At 37.4% G+C, this 23,098-nt stretch overlaps 2 protein-coding genes across 2 annotated transcripts; one reads left to right on the forward strand and one right to left on the reverse strand.

Annotated features, from left to right (window-relative positions):
* Window positions 1-542: 542 nt before the first annotated feature.
* Window positions 543-9,689, forward strand: LOC137945300 (uncharacterized). The gene is made up of 7 exons (XM_068791118.1): window positions 543-921; window positions 1,934-2,061; window positions 2,151-2,336; window positions 2,446-2,541; window positions 2,703-2,774; window positions 4,085-4,201; window positions 8,218-9,689. The coding sequence occupies exons 1-7, from the start codon at window positions 618-620 to the stop codon at window positions 9,541-9,543; spliced, it is 2,229 nt and encodes a 742-aa protein (XP_068647219.1). The 5' UTR covers window positions 543-617; the 3' UTR covers window positions 9,544-9,689.
* An 8,737-nt stretch (window positions 9,690-18,426) lies between these two features.
* On the reverse strand, window positions 18,427-20,380 carry LOC137946848 (1-aminocyclopropane-1-carboxylate synthase 7-like). Its single transcript, XM_068793138.1, has 4 exons — window positions 20,204-20,380; window positions 19,935-20,063; window positions 19,622-19,782; window positions 18,427-19,327 (listed from the first exon to the last, which is right to left on the reverse strand). Exons 1-4 carry the CDS (start codon window positions 20,378-20,380, stop codon window positions 18,427-18,429), a joined length of 1,368 nt encoding a protein of 455 aa, XP_068649239.1.
* Window positions 20,381-23,098: the final 2,718 nt, after the last annotated feature.

Genomic DNA, 23,098 nt, shown 5'->3' on the forward strand with positions numbered 1-23,098 from the left:
TTGATTTTTACCTCTTGAGTAATTTCAAATTGATTATCTATTATTAATTATTATATTAAAATATATTTATATTTAAATTACTAAATATATATATACATATATATATATATATACAAATTATAAATTTATAAGTAAATTTTCTCCTCAGACTCTTGGATGAGGTTCTGACCTTTAGAAAACACAAATTGGCTCATGTCCCATGATAACGCATAATTCGAATAAAATTTTTGGTAGTTAATATTTTTACAAAATAAATAAATTATATTGAATAATGTCATAATTTTGCAGCTTTTTTAACTGTCCGCCTTGCATGGGCTTGTACGTTCTGTTCATAAGTAGTCATTGTTGCAAGGTAAGTTTTTTCTGGGATTTTCCAGGGACTTGGAACCAGTGGGTTGTTGGCCAACCATATTTGGGCTGTGGGATTGGTGGGCCGGCATCAACTTCAGCTTTTGGTAGCAGTACTAGCACCAATGAAAGAACCATTATCATCACTCTCAAACTAGAGGATTAAAAACCGCGTATCTGTATAAAAAGTGTCACTTTTATGTTCTTACTAGGGTTTCTCTAAACCTTGCAGCCCCTTGCTTTTGCTCTCCAAAGGAAATCAGCTCTCAATGGCGGAGGACCCTCAATTCGCTTCTCGGATGGACAGCAAGCGCAAGTACGACGATCAGACTCTCCCTCCTTCAGTGCGTCGTCCCACAGGGTTCTCGGCCCCAATAGCGCCCCCATCGCCGGATTCACTTACTAATACCGCTGCTCCTCCTTCTTACAATACTGTGCCTCCGCCGGCCGACGAGATCCAGCTCGCAAAGCAGCGCGCTCAGGAGATCGCGGCACGACTCTTCAACAGCGCCGAGGCCAAGCGACCTCGTGTTGAGAACGGTGGCGCAGAAGACGATAAGGGTTTTGGCGGTGGTTAGTTGATTTCTTTTCTTCGACTGCCTTCCCTTTGATTTATTCTGTTGTATTTCTTCTTAGGTCGCTTTTGTTTTTATGGCATGGTTTTTGCCTTCGCTCCCCGCTAACTCGTGGTTTTGTGTTAGGTTGAGCATGTTTTAGGTTTTACTTGGGCTATGAACTTTTGGTTGGTACTAATTGGATTTCTTGGTTTGATGCTTGGGAGTGGGAGGCTCATCGATTCTTTTGTTCAGTTTGCTAGCGGGGGCTTGGGCGTTTCAAGATTCAAATGTTGTTTTACTTCGTTCATTTGCTTACATGGTTATTCCATATATGGCTCTGGCTGACATGTAATGTCTGGTCAATGGTAACAGTGGGATTATCATAGTTAGGGATTGGGCCTTCGGTTCGATGGCATATGGAAGGTTTCTAATGTGAGGTGTTGGGTGCAAGTCTCACCAATCGTTTTAGGTTCAAGTATCACCAATGGATCTGGGTTCAAGTCTCACAAGTGGGTTTGGGTTCAAGTCTCACCAATGGTTTTGGGTGCAGTCTGGATGTGTAATCAGCTTACTCATAGTTTGGTTTTATTTGTATGGATAGTTCAATTTTTTCTTTTAATATGTTTCCTTCTTTCGGCATGTTTTTGTTTTAGATGCAGAGTATCTTTCTAACTTTTTATCCACAGCATTTGATATCTAGATTGTTCATACTTCTAAATATTTTCCCATTTTTTAGTTATATTGTAATCGTTTCACTTAAAATTAACATTTGTCATACCCCACCCCCAGTGGCTTGGTGATTATTCTTGTTGCTTGGTGCTTGACCAAATCATTCTGGTTGTGATTTCTGATGTTGCCTTATTTTGGTCACTTGCTCTCATTTTGTGCGATATTATGTTCTTCTGGCGAGCTTTTCTTTTATTATTTATTTAAATGTTTTTGTTGCGGTTTAATAAAAAAATTATAATTTTTCAGTGGCTTTAATGATAAATATTGTAACTTTTAAACCGTTACTATTTATGTGGTAGACTTTCTCCAGAAGGCACCAGGACAGCAAGTTTTCCATTCTCAAGCTGGTCTTGCTCCTCCTGCATCTATAACAGGCACATATGGTTTCCAGGGTACAAGCAAAAAGATTGACATTCCAAATGGGAGGGTATGGATGTATTTCGGATGAACTCGCCTTTAGTAAAAAAAACTGTACCTAGAAATGCTGATTTTTGTCTTAAATATTTTATGGTTCAGGTTGGTGTTATTATTGGAAAAGGTGGGGAGACGATTAAATATCTTCAGCTTCAATCTGGTGCCAAAATTCAAGTGACCAGAGATATGGATGCTGATCCAAATTCTCCAACTAGGCTGGTAGAACTGATGGGTACTCCTGAGCAGATCAGCAAAGCTGAGCAATTAATAAATGATGTTCTTGCAGAGGTAATTGAAACTCAATAGATTTAGCCACACTTATGTTTTCTATATCCTATTGAAGGAACAAGACTGTTAATGGATAATTGTTTTCAATGTATGTTGTTTATGACTGTAGGCTGAATCTGGAGGTTCTGGCATAGTTGCAGCTCGAAGGTTTGGTTCAGGACAGATGGGATCTGAGCAATTTATCATGAAAGTCCCAAATAACAAGGTTTGGCATGTAGTTATTTTTCATATTAACTGTTGTTGGTTGAGCCTCTGGGTAAAAAAGCTCTATAATTTCTTGTTATTATTATTATTATTTTTTGTTGTAGTTTTTCCTTTGTTCTTCGTTTGGTTGAGATTGGTCTTATTTCTGTTGTCTGATTGTAGGTTGGTTTGATAATTGGTAAAGGTGGTGAGACAATTAAAAATATGCAAGCCAGTTCAGGAGCTCGTATTCAGGTTTCTAAATTATTCCTAATGATGACTGATATGCTTTTTTGTGATCATCTCTCTCTCTCTCTCTCTCTTGTATGCATGCTCTCATAAACACACTAAATATCTGGTCTTGTTCTCAGGTTTTATAACTGATTCCTATACTTACAGAGTCCATCCATAGTTAAGGTACTGACATTCTGCAGGAGTTTCATTTTATAAAAAGTGAGATGCAACTAGGCCAGTTGTTAATCTTGCACAAAGAAAATTTGTGCACATCAGTGTTTGCATGGTTGACTTGTGTGTTGGCACATTCTGTACCAAGCAAAGCTATCCTGAAGATCATTCTAAAAGGAAAAAAAGAAAGATCGCCCCTGTTACCGGTTTCACTCATCCAAAGCTATTGAGTTGTCAATTATTTCTTTGAATAGCACCTGTTGTTCTGTCTTTAAGACATGGGTCAACCATTTTTGTTAGCTTAGATATCCGAGTTTAGGGTTTCTCCTTCTATTTGTCCAATTTAGGCTTTGCTTGGTTTGAGAGAGTATGAGAGGAAAGGAACAGTAGGTTTTTAAGTTGTGGATAATCTCATATTTTCTGTCACATACCCTTATGTCTCTCTGGCTTTACTCCAATCAAATAAGGTTTTAACGATGCTTTATTATCAAATTGCAGTCAGCCTACTTTTTGTTTTGCGCTTTTGCTGGTTCTTATTATTTCTTCTGTCTCTTTATATTCCTTCCCCAACCCATAATTCACATCTGTTTAAATGATACCTGTGGAAGTTTCTGTTAGTAAGCCTTTTGTACTAGTGATAGAACTCCAGACTTGCATATATTGTGTATCCTATTATGTCTTACTGATCATGCAGCTGTTAATTAGTGAGGTTTTGAGTCCTTCCCTTGGGGGCCATGCTGTGCTAAGAGAGCTTTGACCTGCTTCAGTTTTGCATCATGGACTTTGGTCAAATAGGTCTTGTGCCCTTTCTTTTCAAGTAAACTTAAGTTGTTTTAGTCTTTTTGAGGCTTATAAGATGTCATACCTCTTTTTCTTCTTCTCTTCAGAATACTATTCTACTCGATATAACTTCCACTTTATACATCGACTGTATTGAGATTGTTTTTAAGTTGCAGTTTTACACTTCTATCAGAGATCTTTATGAAATACTTTATGTTTTGGTTCATACTGCTTGTTGACTGTTTTCTGTGTTATTATGAGTATGTAGCTTTTTTGTTTACTTTAAACAGAGACAGGTGGATCTTGATTAAGTTGCTTATCCGAATTTCCTCTTTACTTTTTGAGTAATTTCTTTTGCTTTTACTTTTACTTTTTTCTAGTTGATTCCTCTCCATCTTCCACCTGGAGATACATCCACTGAAAGAACTGTGCAGATTGATGGCACTCCAGAGCAGATTGAAGCAGCAAAGCAATTGGTCAATGAAGTTACCAGTGAGGTATGCACCATGATTTTGTGCTCATTGATATATGCATAAACAAAATTGCAGTTGCTCTGTGTCTTGGTAAATATAATTTTTTTTTTTTACTGTTGTCTTTTCAAAATTTGTGAGATGATGCCTAAAGACATGTTAAATTTGGATAGCTACACAAATCTGTTTAATTTTTTTTTTTTGTGGTGGTACTGTCTTACTGCCATGTTCTAGTATCAAATTACATTCTTACCAACTCTTCTCTTATAACTCCATTGCTATCTCTCTTCATCCTTTCCAATTTCAGCTAATTGTATTTATACTTTATATTTATGTCTTTATTCTTTGAAGGACATCTTTACTTCATAAGGTAGCTTATTTTATGTATGATACTTTAAATTTAATAGTGATTTCATAGGTCTAGATGAGTAACATGACATATATTTGTTGAATATATGTGATGCTTAGGAAACTGTGGACTCTAGACTGTTTGTGATATGGTTAATTCCTTCTATATAAAAATGCTTTGACTTTTCTTGAAGATGGATGTTGAAGTATGTTATTGGTTTAGATGATTTTTTGTTTTGTTTTAGGGTCTAAACTAACGGCTTTGTGTTAATTGTGTAATTACTTTTAGTTTTGAATGAGTTTTTTGAAGTCTGATTCACTCTCTTTTGCCAGTCTATTTGCATAAAATTTCCTCTAAGCATGATCAAACATATTTGTCCTTTTAAAGATATTTGTTGCCTTTGATACTCGTTTTTTTTCTTCTATACCTTAGGCTCATGGTTATATATCTGCTCTTATGCTTTGGTTAATATTCATTTTCCATTCTAAAAAGAAAATATGGAGTTCCTGTATTGGTCTTATACTTGGATCAACTGCTTCAAGTTGTTCTTATATTCTTAGTTATCTATAGATTATAAAAGATTGTGGAGATGAATGCTGCCTACCTCTTACTACTATCTGACATGACAACTTGAATAATTTGTCATGCCATATTACCTCCATTCTGCAGGTTTATCCAGATTTTTCTTGTTTTACTACTCTTTAGTAATTGAATCCATATTTTTGTTCTGGAATACTGCTATGCAGAATTCAGTTTGAGCATCTGAGGAGGATTTACCATTTTGTAAGATTCTTTAATCTGTCAGTTTCGTCTGAATACTGTGACTTACATTAGCTGTCTTAGATATCCTGTCATCGAATAAAATAACCCAATATTTTCTTATTGATGAAATTACAGTTTACTCTATTGAGATAAAATCTGTTTACCATTTTGTAAGATTCTTTAATCTGTCAGTTTCGTCTGAATACTGTGACTTACATTAGCTGTCTTAGATATCCTGTCATCGAATAAAATAACCCAATAGTTTCATATTGATGAAATTGCAGTTTACTCTATTGAGATAAAATCTGTAGGATTTTCAGCTGCTAGTGGTGTGATTTTCCCCCCTTATCTGCAGTTTACTGATGTTTATGTTCCATTTCTTGCATAAATCAGGTTGAGATAGGTCAGTTCGTCATCCACATTATTGGATTGGGCTTCGATGTCCTTTAGTTTTGTTGATGCAACATGCTGGTATATTAGTGTGTTATCTCAGATTGGGTTGGTTGATTTTCAAATCTTAGCTTTCAGAGTATGTCTCTGGTGGTTTACTCGTTTTTTAGTGAATGTGTCATGGTTTCAAAATCTGCTTATATGGCAAATGATTACGGGGGATAATACCTATACTTGGCCTGAGGGGGCATTTTTACTGTACATATTCTTTGAATCACATTGTTCTTGGGCATTATTGTAGGATTAGCTTGTGTTTGTGACACCAACTTGGTGCAGGCTTTAAAACCCAGCTAGTATCGGTATTTCTTGGGCAGGACACTGGTATGGTCTTGAATCTCGATCCTTCTTAATTGCCTGATCATATATTTTAAAGACAGAATAAACTTCCAAGGTTTTTTTAATTTTGTACATAATTATCTATCCCTGGAGGTTTCTTGACATCATGCACACACAACTCTTGAGTTTAATTTTTGGATTCTTATTTTCGTATCTTTTTGTGACTTTTGCTTCATTCTTCTTCTATTTAAAACGTGGTGATGCTGCTGAAACCTGCTTCATTGTCAGGATCTTTATACATAAAAGTTATTAAATTATACATCTACGACAATATTGTTGCTACTTAATTGAATTGGCAGCTCCCTTTTTCTTCCATATATGCGATGTCTGAGCATCTGAGGTGTGTCAGAAGATGTTCTTTTATGTTAGTAGACCTGTTACCTTTTCTGTATTCAGCATATCTTGAAGTCTCTATGTATTTGTTCTTTTTGTTGCTTTACTTTTGTAAGTTTAGAGAAACTGTTATGCTTATCTTGTTTTCAATATTTTAATTCTGTATTTAAATTTTTTTTTAAAAAATCATTCAAAAAAAATATCTTAATTCTGTAATGTGTTGTCTATGGATTTCTAACTGTTATCAACATCTTAATTAGTGACTTTTTTTTCTCTTGAGTGGTAGTGCATGATCTTGTTCTATGCAGAGAGTTACACCTGCTGTGTTTCTAGTTCTATGTTTTTGTCAATGAACTGTGCAGCAACATTCTTTTTTTTTTCTTTCCTTTTTCCTACATTACTTGAAAGGACAGAAAGTGCCATCTTGGTGATCTTTGGAGCACTTTTTTTTTCTTCTTAAGAAATCTTGTTTTTCAAGTTCATTTTTCTTTCAAGAAAGTAATATACTTTGAATCTTTTGTCATAGATATGTTCGTATTATTTTTCCTACTCTTGCTATGGCACTGTTTTTGTGTTTCTATTATAGCTAGTTTATTGCCTTTCAAGCACTTCACAAATCTTGTTGTGCGGTTGGCTGGTGATGATCGATGTAATACAAGCAGCTCTTTATTGACCAAGTGTTCTTGTCATTTTTTTTTTTTTGCATTTAGTGCATCCTGAAATGCGTTTATCTCTAGGACACGGACCAAAAGGTTTTGCAAGTGGATTTTTCTTTGCAATGCCGTTTAGGTATGCAATACCGGTTTTAATCCTTATGATTCACTATAAACCTCAATAATATAGAACATACAAATTTCTTAGCGCAGGAGTCCATATTTGCGACTTGATGAAAATTGTTTGATTTTGATTGTCCCATCTCATTCAGAGAATGAGATCGTTCTTTTTAGTCAGTGGTTTTATTAGACGGAATTGGGTACTACATTTTTATTAGGTTGGAAGCATGTTTAGATTCTCTTGCTCACCGTTTGGGAGTTAAATTTTTTGATTACCTGATGTTACTAGGCAAGTGGTTGATACCTACACTATGTTGTGTCCAACCCTGCCTGTCGTCTTTGTTGTTTGTTGTTTTGGCCATATCATGTCTTCATTCTTCTCCCTTAGGGAAACATCTGATCATTACAAAACATAATTTGGCTACTTTTTGGCATTGCTTTCAGTTAAGTATTATTAGTTTTTAGTTTTCTGTGAGCAAACCTTGTTTCGGTGTTTGGGTTTTGTAGAGGGGTTGGGGGGGATACTGGTATCTGCGTTAAACTCTGAACTGTTATAAGTTGTCCATCAAAGCTTCATCTAATGAGATCTCCAAGTGATCTATTTCTTTCCATTCTAGGATTTTGTAAAAACCTTTTGGTCAGTTTTGGTGCTTATTGGTGAAAAAGTTCTCAGTATATTGTGCTATATCCGTATCATTCTCTCAAATTGTTTTTGGCATTTTTGGCAATATGTTGTTGTGTATGTGAACCACCTTTCTGTAGTTTTTACTATTGTTCTTTTTAGTACCCATTCACCTCAAGTGGGGAGAGGATGGGCATTTGGTGATGTAGCTTTGAACAGTTGACCTTCACAGTGGTAAGTATGTGTGTTTTCCTGCCCTTTAACTTGCCAGTAATGTGTCAAAAGCTTTTCAATTTTATGTTCTCTCTGCCATTGAAATTTCTGCTTTTGCTTTGTTCTGCTGTGTATTGTGTTGTGATTTCTCAGTGATTTTTGAGAGGGTACATGGGTTCATATGTAGAAAAAAATTGTCATGCAGAATCGTGCCAGGAATCCACCAATGAGTGGAGCATATGCTCAGCAAGGCTACCGTCCGCCACGGCCTCCAACAAACTGGGGCCCACCTGCTCCTATGCAGCAACCTGGATATGGTTACATGCAACCTGGTTCATACCCTGGGGCTCCTCCTCAATATAATGCATCTCAACCACCTTATGGAGGTTATCCCCCGCAGTCTGGTGGGTATTCTTCAGGGTGGGATCAGTCGTCAGCTCCACCAAGTCAGCAGACCACCCCTGGTAGTGGATATGACTACTATAATCAGCAACCTCCACCTCAGCAGCCATCCTCCACTGCTGGGTCTTCTACTCCTGGAGATGCCTCAAGTTACAATTATACCCAACCACCAGCTGCTACTTACAGCTCGCAAGGTTCGTATGGTGATACACACTACTCCCACCCACCTGTTGGGCAGCAAGGAGGCTATGGTCAAGATGGATACACTGGTCCTGGAGGATATCATACACCTACTTCTCAGCAGGGTTATGGCCAGCAGCAGCCGACCTCTCAATCTGGTTATGAGCAGCCACAAGCCTACAGCTCTACTCCGGGCTACCCAAATGTGAACAACCCTAACCAAGATCCAGCTGCTTCATATGGGCCACCAACGGGTTCAACCCAAACCCCTCAGCAAGTTCCCCCATCTGTTCAGCCTCCATCTGCTGCACAGCAAGCGGGTTACACAGGTCAACCACCTGCAACGACAACACCCAGCTATGCGTCTCAAGGTACAACTGCTCAACCTGGTTATGGCGTGCCTCCCTCCTCTCAGTCTCCATATGCAAATCAAGCGCCAGGTCAGACCAGCTATTCTCAGTCTGGTTCGTTAACCCAGACAGGCTATGCTCAGCCACCTCAAGGACAAAAACCGGGCCCTACTCAACCTGTTTATGGGCAAGGTCCACAGCAAATACCTCCAACAACTCAAGGTGGGTACATGGCTCCAGTGCAACCTGGGTATCCACAGTCACAAATTCCTCCAGCACAATCTGGATATGGACAACAAGATCCTGGTCTTCAGCGTACCCTCGCATCAGGTTATGGGTCTGCAGCCCCTCAGGTTTCCTATGGTCCTCCGCAGACTTATGGCGCTTCATCAGTGGGCCAGCCAGGCTATGGGCAGCAGCCACCTCCATCGCAGCAATATGCGGATTCTTATGCTAGTGGTGGTGGTGGTGGTTATCCTCAGCCTCCCGTGTATTCAGGCGATAGTGCAGCAAGTGGAAACACACATGGAGCTTACGATGCCCCCGCAGGAGCACAGCCTGGTCAGGGTGGGGTGGCCAAAACCTCCCCCCAGGCATAATATGCAAACTGCTCTCAATTTGTAGTTAATTTTTGGTAATCTCTTCTAAGATTTTGTGTTCAAGCTTTAGGAATGTTCGTAGTTACTGTTGTTTGAGGTACACTAGCCCAACTCGTTTTTGTTACGTGTTTTTTTTGACTGGTTTAGTTGCTGGCCTTTTATCGGTTATTAGTTATGACATCTCATAACTGGGTCCAAGAGATTGTGTTGTGATCGTTCAAATCTAATGTCTCGGCGGAGATCCGTATGTGTAGAGTTTACCTAGACGAGAAAATTCAGTATGTATCTAAAAATGATCACACTTGCTTTTAAAATTATATTTATCTATGGTATGAACAAAATGCAGTAAGTGATAACAAATTAATTAGAAAACTTTATCCAAACAGCCTCACCATAGTTTATTAATTATAATGGATTGTTAATTACTCAACTTATTTAAGTATATGTTTTCTTATTTCATAGAATTACATCATAAATACTTCAATATGCAAATAGATAAAATTTTAAAAAATTCTCAATGTTTATTCTATAAATTTAGAAATATTGGCTTGACATTCCAATTTTTTTATTTTTTTATTTTTGGGTTGGGGGTTTGGAAGGCCGATGATTAATAAAGTATCAGGCAATTAAAATAACAATCCAGAAATTTAATCAATTACCCTATTCCAAGTTGTTCCCCATAGCTTAATGCCTTTTCACTTCCTTTAAAAGTGTTCTAGTGTACTTGTTTTGTCCATAACACATCTTTTTACAAATGCATATTTTTGGGATAATTTTGTACCCAAATGGGATATATTTGCTATAATTCTTCCTTAAAAGTTGTTCGTGTTGACATATGTCACTTTTTTGAAGACCAATCTTAATATCAAGTTGGAAGTGCACCACCTGGTTTTTCTTGAGTTTACGGATCACATAGAGGTAAGTTTATCTACTCCTGTTCTTTTTTTACCACAAAATGATACTCAACCCATCGCCTTAAGGAAAGAACAATTTTTTGCATCTATTTCCTCCATCTCTGTCTCACAGTCCTATCAGGAGGCTTTGAGACATCCAGGGTGGAAAACGTTAATGGAAGAAAAAGTGCAAACTCTCTATGAGAATCAGAAAAGGGCTCTAGTTTTTTCTTCCTTTAGGAAGGAAACCCGTCGTTTATAAGTGGGTACATACGGTTAAACATAATTCAGATGGTTCACTTCCTTGCCTTAAGGCACACCTCATTGCCAAAGACTAAACTCAATGATATGTGATCGATTATGAAGAAAATTTTTCTTCGGTGGAAAAATTGAACTCGGTAGGTATCTTATTATCCCTTAATACTAATTCTTCTTGGCCTGTCTATAAACTTGATGTGAATAATGCTTTCCTCATTGGGGATATAAAGGAAGAAATTTATATGAAACAATATCTTATTATCCCTTACTACTAATTCTTCTTGGCCGGTCTATAAGCTTGATGTGAAGAATACTTTCCTCATTGGGGATATAAAAGAAGAAATTTATATGTAAAAACCACCTGGATTTGTGGTTGAGGGGGGTCGGTATATCGATTGAAGAAACTGGTAGTGATTAATATGGGCCGGATTTCATCGATGTTCCATAGATCACTCTGTATTTCTAAAGACACCCTTAAAGGGAAAATACTTCTGGCCATCTATGTTGATAATATTGTCTTAATTGATAGTGATTTCAAGGGCATTCAAAAAATCAAAGAAAAAATATGTGAAGTGTTTAAGATAAAAAACATTGGACTACTTAAATACTTTCTGGATATTGAGATCCTACAATCCAAACATGGGATTATACTATCTTAGAGGAAATATGTCCTTGATCTTTTGGAAGAGACATGAATGATTGGGTGTAGTAGACCAGCAGAAACTCCTATGGATTCAAATACAAATTCTTCTGCAGGTACTAGAGACGATGTGGATATTAGAAAATGAAAGACTTATGGGAAAACTTATTTATCTCTGTGTAACAAGGCCAAATATATCATATGTAGTAAGTGTGATAAGTCAATATATTCACAAACCACAACTTACTCATTGGCAAACACTAGAATGAATATTGCGATACTTGAAAGGAGATCCAAGAAGAGGGCTTTTCTATAAGAACCATAATCACTTTAACATAAAAGAGTTCTCAAATGCTGACTAGGCCGGATCTCGGGATGACAATTGTTTTTTACTTTGGGATATTGTATAATGGTTGGAGGAAACTTGGTTACATGGAAAAAAAATAAGTAAAATATAATTGCCAGGTCTAATATAGAAGCAGAATATAGGGCCATGACCCACTCAGTCAGTGAGCTTCTATGGTTCTATATTGCGATAATCAAGGGACAATTGATATCACCTCAAATCCGATTTTCTATGAAAGAACAACATACATTGAGGTGGATTGCCACTTTGTACTAAAAAAAACCCAAGTTGACATATTATCTCTTAGACGTATTTCCTCACAAGGACAAATTGAAGGCATTCTCACAAAACCAATTACTCATAAAATCTTGTCCATCATTTGCAATAAGTTGATCATCTATGATGTTTTCTCACCTTAACTTGAGGAGTGTTAGAAGATGGGCTCAAACCCACACATCCAAGAGGGGTGGCATGATTGTAAATAAGGTGTTTTCTCATAAGGATGACACAAGGGTGTAATTAGTCAAGTTGAACATGTCCACTTATGTATTTTTTTTCATGTAAAACTTGTAATCCGAAGGGCATTGTAGGCATTATAAATTCTTCTAAAAAACTATACACAGAGGCCCTTGGCTAGAGGTAGAGCATCAAACTCTCTCTTTTTCTCACAATTCGTGGAAGACTCTCTCCATTAGCTAAAGGGTTTTCCCTTCTCTCTTCTCTACCCGAGTTTCTTCTTAACTCTTCTCTTTTCTTCTCTTCTTCCTCTCTTATTTTGCTCGAGGTTCTAAGCATGGGGTCCTAAATTCAACACCTTCTATCTTCTACAGCTTCCCTCTTCCTTTCTTCCTCACGTAATCTTGTTAATTAATAGTATTTCTACCATGGAATCCAAAAAGTCAACATATTTCTTATACAATGTATCTTCTTTATCAACTATTGATGGAGGTTTGGTCAAGTGGTCAAATAAATCTTTGGTAATTAAGAACCGCACAACAAACTGGGACCTACTTATAATAATCTGGCAATCCTTTGAGTGTTATGGTTGTAATCTTTAAATTTTTACTCTTGCCTACCATGTATGCAAACCCTTCCTCAACCATTATGGGAGATAATGAGTAAAAAAAGTTAGACTTAACTTTCTTGTGAGGTAAATAATAGGTGGAATAAGTGTAGAGGAAGAGGGAGGGGGGGAAGGAAACAAAGTATTAAAAAACCACTATTTACTCAGATTTGGATTCTCAACTGTGCTTCACACTTGAGGGAAGCCATAAGTCCTTGTGTAGGCAACCAATGTTGAAAATCCTTGTACGGTTCTAGGCCAGGTGTGCCTAGTGAACAACTAATATAAATCCTTGTGTAGGTCTAAGTTTAAATACCCTAGTTAGCTACTGAACTATCCCTTCATGGGTCTAGATTGTGTGTTTAGTATACGCTATTGTAAATTAAATGTTGTGGTTAATTGAATAGTGTAACTCCTTGTATAACCAACATTGTTATTGGTCTTAGAGGCAATTTGAAGCAACTACAACTCGACAACTTTAACATATTGAAACTCCAAGGTGCAAAACACCGTTGCGATAGAAATCTGAGAAGAATTGTTAACCACTATAATTTTGTTTACTCATTGTATATTTGGTTCTATCTGCACTTTAATTATTTGTATATGTGCTTAATTGGATTGTTAAATTTGCATTGCAAATAGAAACATTTGAAGATATGAAAACACAAATAGAATTAAAGATTAATTAAAAGGAGTAAAAAAAAAAAGCAAAACAATTAAACAAACCTATTCACACTCCCCCTTTTCAAGGTTTATTTCTCATTGAACTTAATAGATAATGCCCTTGTTCTGTCTTTTTGTCACCACATATTACGTATGCATTTAGTTTGTGCACATCTTTGTATACTAATTGTATTCTTAAGAAGCTTCATACTCTTGTTTCTATTTTCTGCCTTAAGCATACTATCTTTTTCAATTTTTGTTTCTATCCACGACGACATAAATATCTATGACAACCTATCAATTCTTGCCCCACTATCACACGTCTTCGTATACTAATGCATAAACAACAGTCTCATCACCTACTAACTATACTCATCAATCACTATGACATAAATATCTACAGGTCTTCAACCTCTAGGTTATTTCACCCTACCCATCAGCCAATTTTGTCTCTTAGCCGACCATTAAGTTGTTGCAAAATAGTAGGAAGGTACAACTTTATCCAAATAAGACTTGAGTTTATGATCCCCAAGAATTGCCTACAAGTCTTGTTAGTTTTAGTGGATCTATACAAACTAACTGCGGTCATTAAATTTGTCTCTTTCAATCAGATTCGGTGAATGGGATCTATTTTTTTTTATGTAAATGGTTTCCTTCATCTTCTATATGTGATTAAAGGGGAGTAACCCTATTGCTATATTAGCAAATTTAAACTCTAAAAACTAAGTTACTCACTAATAGCTCAATGGATAAAATGAATTATTATTGGTTCCTTGAATCCATTTCACAACTCTTTGTAGTTGACATTGAAGAGATATTGTATCGTTCATCAAACTTATGACTCTGTATTGATCACTATAACTTTAAATTGGTCCTTTTAGATCAAATCGATGACTTTCTTGTAGGTCATTTCCATCTGGACAATTTTAAAGTAAACTATGTAGTAGTTTGTTGTTAAAAATATTTTTTAGGGTTTTTTACCAAATTACCCAATTTCAAAAACATATTTTGATAAATGACAACACTTTGAACTTTTTTTGAAAAATACCCAACTTTGATCGATCCACTGTACATGTGTACAGTCAAAGATGACACGTAAGCTTTGATTGATTACGTGTCACCATGTCATCAATACAATGTGAGTAGATGGACACATCGACTGCCATATCACAATTCCGACATGTCATTTGCCAGGTAAGATGCCACATCATTATCTATGAACCCTCTCTTTGCCCTGTCATCTCGCGCCACGTAAGCCCTCACTTCTTATTTTTTTTCGTTCTCTCTCTCTCTCTCCGCTCGATCTTTCTCCTCTCCTCTCCTCTCGCCCTCTCGCAGTGCCTGTTGCCGCCGCTCGGCCTTGACCTCCTCTCGCCCTCTCGCTGTGCCTGCTGCCGCTGCTCCCCAGTGCTCCCCTGCTGTCGCTGCTCGGCCTTGGCCCCACCCTCGATGGCCCCCTCTCAATTAAAATTTTTAAAAATATTTTTTAAAAATAATAAAATGTGTTAAGTAAGAGTAAGGTTTTTTAATTACTTAGTATATTTATTTTATTTTGTAATTATTTTAAATATAAGGTAATAAAAAGTGTATCGATAAATTTAAAAATCATGTATTGATAAATTTATTTTTAAACTCAAAACTAAAATTTTCGAAATTTTTAATTAAAATATTTTTTAAATTGATAATAAAAAAGTGTTAAATAGGAAACAGTAAGATTTTTTTATAACTTATTATTTTAAATATGAGGTAATAAAAAGTTTACAGATGTATTTATTTTTTAAACTCAAATAAAATTTACATATTTTTCCAGTTAATAAATATTTTAAATCTATAATAAAAGGTGTTGTAAGATTTTTAATTAACTAATATATTTTTTTAATAATTTATTATTTTTTAAATAAGGTAATAAAAAGTATACAAATAAATTGTATTTTAAACTCTAAAATAACTTTTTTGTATAATTGTTTTTCAATTTATACATATTTTTGAATCGATAATAAATGGGTAAGACTGAAGAGTAAGATTTTTTTAATTTATAAATATTTTAAATCCATAATAAATGGGTAAGAGTAAGATATTTTATTTATAAATATTTTAAATTGATAATATGTTTGTAAAATTTTTAATTAATTAGTATACATATTTTATTTTTAATTTTTTAAAATATAAAGTAATAAAAAGAGTAACGATAAATTTTATTTTTAATTAATAAATATTTTAATCTATAATAAATGGTGTTAAATAAGTAAGAGTTAATTTTTTTAATTATTTATTATATTTTAATAAATTATTATTTTTGATATAAGGTAATAAAAAGTGTATTCATAAATTTGATGTTTAAAATAAAAAAAATTATTCAAAATTTTATCATTTAATTTTATTTGGCTGCTGACGGGTTGGAATTGTGAAGTGGCAGCCAATGTGTCTATCTACTCACACAGTGCTGATGGCGTGTGAGACGTAATCTGTCAATACTTATGTGTTACCTTTGACTGTACACTTACAATGGACCGGTCAAAGTTAGGTATTTTTCAAAATAAGTTCGTAGTGTTGTCATTAATCGAAATATGTTTTGAAATTGGGTAATTTGGTAAAAGGCCCTATTTTTTTTGTATGTTTACATGAAGAAAAACGATTGACCGTTACCCAAACAAATTTATTGAAGCATCGAATATATTTATTATCTTTTTTGATGTTGATTTAACAAGTTTTTCTTTCTAGCTGTCTTTTCCATAATACTGGGTTATTCCTTTCGAAAGTTGATGATTAGTGACAGGCGATCATGTTCAGCTACTTTTTTTGCCATTATTAAGAATTTGGAAAAAGAAAGGTTTTGACCATCTTATTGTTTCTTAGGTATTGATGTCTTTTAACCTTTCCAGTTGCATGATTGCCACAATGAAAATACACTCTCGAGAGATTGTACGACACGCAGGTGTGCACCTTCAATTCTGGCAGTTTCTACTCCTGATAGAGACACCTTTTACTATATGATTGTAGGGTCCCTTTTTTATCTTTTTCTCGGTGCTCATTGGATTAAGGTCGAGAACTAACAAGCAAAGCATTGTGTCTTGAACAAAGCAAAAATCTATATTATGGACGTGCAGCCCCCCTCTAGAGAGCCCGACCAGTGACTCAGTCAGCTCACCCTAGGTTTGGGAGGGGATGAATTGGGTGGCAAATCTATATCATGGACACCCTCTCGAGGTCGACCAGTGATTCAGTCAGCTCACCCGAGGTTTGAGAGGGGATGAATTGGATGGGGAGGTTTGCACTTATCTTTTCTATTTTCGGAAGATCCCCCTAACTTATCCAGAAGCCTTCTGGACGTATAATTTTTTATGAGCCTTCTGAGTCCGGGTGTCAAAAACTTCGGGCGCCCAGCTCGTCGTGAGTCATATAACCTTTCTTGCAAAGGAGACTCTCATTCAGTTTAGTTTGCCTCCCTAGTTCTGTCTGCTGCAGGACAGCACTGCTTACAGATGAAATTTTGATGGAGGCTTTTGGAATCATCTGATATCACAGTTGTATTGGAAGAAAAATGTCGCTCTTTGTCTGCCGACTTTTGCTCAGACTTCTCTTCATCTGCCTCCGCCCTGAGGGCCCTGCTCATTCCTCTACTCCCTTCCGAAACGTGTCCTGCCTTGATGGGCGGACCCCTCTCTTCCGTGCTTGCCTATTGGAACCATACAATCCTCTTGTCGTGCTCACGGGGCCGAAACCAGAGTCAGATCACGTGCTCTGAATTCTCTATCGGAACCAGATACCCTATTTCTCGATGTTCAAATGCAGAAAATGGATTCTATCCAAACTCTACGTCTGCAACCCTATTTCTCGATGTTCAAATGCAGAAAATGGCATCTATTCAACCTCTACGTCTGCATCTATGGATACCGTCCTCTTTTACCAAAAACAGGAGGCCCGCCGAACATCATTCGTTGGGACCCAATCGATCTGACGATGAAAACCACGAAGAATTGGTCCAAAAGATTCCCTAGAGGTAGAGTTGGTGAGCTAACAAGCACATATAATGTCAGGCTCTGCTCGATGAGCTCCACGAAGATGCCTCCACTGTGTGGCTTGGAAGTTCTCTTATTGTCGATTTTCTCTCTTCTCTGTCTTCGTTTACACAGGGAAAAGCCTGTAGACGGGTTGACTATAATGGATCAGATACTGGAGAGAAACAACACTAAAGGACAATTTTAGCAAACCACACAGACGGCTAAGTTGAAGATAGACAATAGAATTTATCAAGCACGACCATTGAAGTGTTCATGAAAACTGAACTCGTGTAGCGGTCCATGCTTCAACTGTTTTGAGTAGTTTTTTTTTTTTTTTTTCATATGCTAGAGTCAGAGAACTGAAGTTGAGTTCGGTGAAGATATGACTTGTAATAGATTTCTCCAATAACGTTAAGACATCATCATCAACGGACACCGACAACAAGAATTAATCTGCCTTAAAGTCTCTCTTAACGAAGTGCTTACGAAAACTAGGTTCAACGGAATGTATAGTGTTGACTTGGTAATTCTCGATAAACAAAGCCACCCTGCACAGTGCACAGATCCTTCTTCACGACAGTTAAAATTGAGATTCATTCAGTTTGTTTTTTTGACGAAGCCGTGACGTAAAGTTTTCGCATGTCAAAGACCCTACACATTGAGATTATTATTATTTTTTAACACGAATCTGAATCCCCTAAAACAAAGGAAAACCCCCCCATTGTCAGGTCTTGTTTTTATGTTGCTGCAGCTGGAAGCCATCGTCTTTAATGTTTATTTAAAGCATTGAATAACGGTTGTGGTACGAGCTCTATTTTCAAAGCACTAGTGACAAATATAAGTACGATTGCAACATCAAACTTGCTAGTTCAATCCTCGCGCAGGAGTTTCCTTGAAGCTTGGTAAAAGATTAGATGTAGTATATATCCTCTGAAGTTGATAAAACATCTACAACTGCACCGATTTACAGGCTACCTAGTTGTTTCGCCAAATGGGCGGTCATGTCAACCTAAAGAATTTCAATTCTTAAAAGGTGAAAGCACTAATGACATCTGACCAATGCCCTGGTGTTTCTTCCTTTGTTCCATGAACTCATGTATTCTCTTCAGCGCGACTTGGAGTGTCTGCTCGTTCATGTTGGCAAAACATACCCGAAACCAGCCGGGTTCCGAGCAATGACATGAGGAACCAGGGGATACGTTTAGTTTCACCTCGTGCAAGATTGATTTCCAAAGCCTTAGTTCTCCGTCCCTTGTTGGCTTTTCCAAAAGAGGGCTCAAATTCATCCAGCAGAAAAGCCCAGCATTGCCTTGCAAACACTCGATGCCTGCTTTCTTCAGACCTTCGATGATCGCGTTGTATCTCTTGCGCAGCCTCTCTCTGTTGGTCTGTATGTACTTCTTTGTAAACTCAACGTCTGATAGCATAGAAGCCAACAGATGCTGAGTTTGGGAAGAGATCAAGCTGAAGCTTGACATCCTTCTCGCAGTGGTCACCACCTTATCATTGTATGAATAGATCGTGCCAACTCTAAAGCCGGGAAGCCCAAGATCCTTCGAGAGACTGTAAACAATGTGAACTCTTTCAGAGTTTTCGTAGTTGCGAGATTCCAAGATTTCTGAGACGCTTGTGAATTCCGCGGAGGAGAAGACTGAGCCTGAGTAGATCTCGTCCGACACAAGGTGGATGTTTTTCTCAGAAACGAAGTCAAGAATCTCTTCAAGAACCTCTCTTTCGATGGTCGCACCTAAAGGGTTTGATGGGTTTGTGATGAGAAGTCCTCTGGCTCTGATGTTCCTGGCTTCTGCTTCCTTACAGGCTTTTTCCAGGGCTTCACGAGTAATTCGGAAGTTATTGGAGCTGTCGCAGTGGACAGGTACTATCTCTACCCCAGTTCTCCACCTCAAATCTCTATCAAATCTGCAAAATGTTATCCGTAGATATGTTAGGATCTACAGATGCAAACACAGACCAAGGCTAAGAAGAGGAAAGCCGGATTAGAGGAAACAAAATCTTTATATAATTAAAACATTTGTATTGGAAATATGGATTTCCAGCATGTGAATATGTGTCGGAATAGCGTAGTCTGCATGCAGTCGCCAATCACTTGCATGGATTTCATGCAATATAGGGGGTTGCCACAAAGCAAAGGATAATACGGATGTGGGAAGACTCGAGACTCTGAAATCAAGTTGCTTAATTCGTAGTTCTTACCCTGGATAATATGGCTTTGGAACCAGCAAGGCATCTCCAGGATCGGCTAATATGAATGTCAAAAGCTCATTTGCTGCAGTTGCTCCTGCAGTAAGGACTATTCTTTCAGGGTCGAATTTCACCTTTCCTCCTCTTATTTGCTCCATGAAACTAGCCATTGCCTGAAGATCAGAAACATGTAGACGATATAAGGATCAGTAAATAGGACTTATATTGTTCGTTTTGAACAACTAAGCGAAATTAATTAACAAGTCACAGAAGTTGTTACAGAACTTTTTTTTCTTTCTTGGAAACAGAGGCAAGAGGGACTAACCTTTCTGAAAACTTTGAGTCCGTGGTAATCTTGGAACAAGGCGTTCTCTCGGAAGCTGGAGGGACCACTTCCCCATTTGGACGCTTCTGGATGCTGCTCCAAGTACTCCTCTAGTAAATCAAAAGAAACCTGTTTCGGCAAGAAAATACTTGATTAGATTAAACCCACCCAAAACCCAAAAGCTAGCTTAAGAGGCTTTTTTGCTTCGGTTCGAACTACAGAAGCGTTACTTTCTTGTGATTAGTTTTCGGCAAGCTTTTCAAACTTACTTGGTTTTCAGCAAGTCCCATCTGTATGACTCCTGATGGGTTCTTCAGAGCGTCGTAAGGGTCTTCGTCGTAGGCTTTCCAGCCGGCAAAGTAAGGAGAGTTTTCTCCGTGGGTTTCAGAAGTTGCGACAGCCGACAATTCAACACGAGGTTTCTCAAACTCCACGCCCATGGTCATAATCTCTCTCCCCCACCAGCAACTCCCTCGGAAAGGGAGATGTCTACGAAGGAAGAACGTAGAAGAGTTTATAGAGAAGGAGAGCGTCTGCACAGGAAAACACAGCAGAGAACCCCTTTATATATACACGAAGGCTCAGTCGTAAAGGTCGACCGGGGAGATTGATATTATTTTTCTACCAGAAGAAGCCAATGATTGGCTGGGTGGTGTAATCACGAGCATGCCTCTTCTACACAAAATGAAATTTTATCTCTTGGGACAGCTGTTATCCCTTGTCAGTCATTAAATCTTAGCTTTATCCCAATATCAATGAAATCCGCATCAAATACGGTGGTTGATTGATTGGTCTTCTTCTTCTGTTTTTCTATTAGCTCCTACCCATTAGTTTTCTGATATGTTTTCATACATTTTACAGTCATTCACTGCTTCATTGGCTTTGAGTTGGTACTAAAACGTTTCAAGATTCAACAAAAGTGTCGCCCCTTTTCTCAACCTACGATTAATAAAATCAACCCATGATTAATAAAGTAATAGATCAAGAATGCTTGTGGAAATCCTGTAATCCGAGCAGGTTTTGACAATGGCAGAGACATGAACTGCCCTCAGACTTGAAAATGAGAAACAGAAACCGTGCCCCAATTATTAGTTGCCACATGGGGTGAGAAAACAGAGTATGTTCCCACCTTATCAAACTCTGGGCTACCATACAATGGGAAACTCTACTGGAGACAAACATGCCTATTTACACTGAACTAGTCATGTTTTGATTGGTGCACGATTCATGAGAATAGTTGCTAATTAAATGAAGAAGAGAGTGAATAGAGCTACACGTTCATGTTCATCCGTATGAAATGCATCTGCATAGTTTCAGATTGTGATTCTATTTGTCACTCGGGAATTCAAGCCGGGAAAACAGTAAACTTTGCTATATCTGAAGTTTTACGTTTTTATATTTCCATTTGTTTTATGTACCATTTATCTAATTCAGTGCTGGTACTCCATGTCAAGTAAAATATCTAATTGATAGTGTACTTAGCGGCGCTCAAGTAAGTTTAGAACTAGTTATAGAGAGATTAAACTGGAAATTAGGTCTTTGTGGTGGAGGCGAATCACAAACTGACGTAGGCAATAATAAGGAGTGACTAGGAAAGATAGGGCAAAAAGAACAATATTAAAAATGAGAAGATGCCTCATTCTGATTAGCTATGTGGGTAGATGAAGATCATGAAGGTCCATGTGCCCTGAAGAAGGAAGAAGTGTTTGCCATTAAGGGGTTACAATTCATAAAAAATGGAAAAAAGAAACAGAGAGAAGTGATTCCTGAGGATTCTCTTGGGGACTATGAGATGGAGACAAATCTCAAACCAGGCAAGAAGATTTTATTCTTTAGAATACTGAACTCATAAGTCAGTCACGGCCGGATCCTCCCAAGTGATCCTATCTCAAAAAAACTCCCAGTAAAAGTAACTCAAATTATTGATGGAGATGCACGAGAAAGATTTGAAAAAGACCCACATGATCCTCGAGGACCGGACATTGTTCGTATTTAAATGGAGGAATTTATCGGGAATGCAATGCCTTTGCTGGTTCTACTCACAAAACGCTGGAACTTCATTGCACTAAAAGTGTGGTGATATTATATGTCAAACCCAGAGACTTATTGATTGTCTACCTGCATTTTCCTGACTAATTTGTTCTTCTCCATCGAGGCTTACTTGATCCACTCTCCCACCACACGAAACCTTTAGAAAGGCCGTCCTAGAACGATTGTTATAATCACATCCATACGAGATATAATTGCCGTCTTCATCATCTCTTGCTCTTCTTTGACAATCCCATGCTCTGATCAACAAATAGGGAAGCACAGGGTGGAAAGCTTCATATCAGATACTGCGATTCATTGACCAGCCAAACGAACAAACCTATGAATATACTTCAAAGATGCAGCTGGAATGCAAATGTGGCAAGACATCTACGTCGGAAGACATGTCCACGAACAAGCAAATGCCTCCAGGAATGACAAATGGTGAAGATAACGATTAAAATAGCAAATGACTGAGCTCTATATAATGTCTATACTAATTTTCTGCACTTCATAGTGCATCCACCATTGTTATGAGCAGCACCGTCACCCTCTTTTATGTCTTCTGTTATTAGAAAGACATTTACACTTATCCTCATCAAAGACCATTTCCCTTCTTTTTCAGTTTTACATTTATCTCAAGTGCTTTATAGTTTAAACTAATTTGGAAAAAAAAAAAAAAAGTTGCCTTGCATGCGTTCACAGGAAAATCTTATTTGTTCCGCAGGCATGCTCTGTCCTTTTCATGCCCGTGCATTTCAAAAAGCTTCTGGTTTAAGCTTGAACGACCAGATTATGCACTTGTTGTAGTTAGCAAATAGACATGTCTTCTAAATTTAGACGAATGAAACCGGCTAACCGACCACTGAGGGCACACGCGAGGAACTCACATATAGTAAGACAAATCTGGTTCTTTAACATTTACACTACATATTTCTGGGTCGTAGGTGGGATGGGATTGGAGTTTGGAACACCCACCAACCCTCCCCTCCCCTCCCCGCCCACAGAATACAAAAGAACCCAGAACCAGCACATCTCATTTATGAAAAGAAAAGAGGATCTTCTACGAAGATCGATGTCAACTCGGGTAGAAAATCTTGCTTTACAATCCCGCCGAAGATCGTATCGGGTTTAGA

Source organism: Aristolochia californica, unplaced genomic scaffold (assembly GCF_029961685.1).
Source record: "Aristolochia californica isolate CCGP_79_NKW_82.1479 unplaced genomic scaffold, dmAriCali1.0.hap1 SCAF_12, whole genome shotgun sequence".
NCBI classification, from domain to species: Eukaryota; Viridiplantae; Streptophyta; class Magnoliopsida; order Piperales; family Aristolochiaceae; genus Aristolochia; species Aristolochia californica.

What these genes read in the sequence shown, in the direction of transcription:
- LOC137946848 (XM_068793138.1), bottom strand. Translation starts at nt 20,380, where the DNA reads ATGACCATGGGCGTGGAGTTTGAGAAACCTCGTGTTGAATTGTCGGCT. An exon ending in TGGGACTTGCTGAAAACCAA is followed by an intron (nt 20,064 to 20,203) that starts GTAAGTTTGAAA and finishes TTGCCGAAACAG; the next exon opens with GTTTCTTTTGATTTACTAGA. An exon ending in GACTCAAAGTTTTCAGAAAG is followed by an intron (nt 19,783 to 19,934) that starts GTTAGTCCCTCT and finishes TCTGATCTTCAG; the next exon opens with GCAATGGCTAGTTTCATGGA.
- LOC137945300 (XM_068791118.1), top strand. Translation starts at nt 618, where the DNA reads ATGGCGGAGGACCCTCAATTCGCTTCTCGGATGGACAGCAAGCGCAAG. An exon ending in TAAATGATGTTCTTGCAGAG is followed by an intron (nt 2,337 to 2,445) that starts GTAATTGAAACT and finishes TTATGACTGTAG; the next exon opens with GCTGAATCTGGAGGTTCTGG. An exon ending in GTTCAGGAGCTCGTATTCAG is followed by an intron (nt 2,775 to 4,084) that starts GTTTCTAAATTA and finishes ACTTTTTTCTAG; the next exon opens with TTGATTCCTCTCCATCTTCC.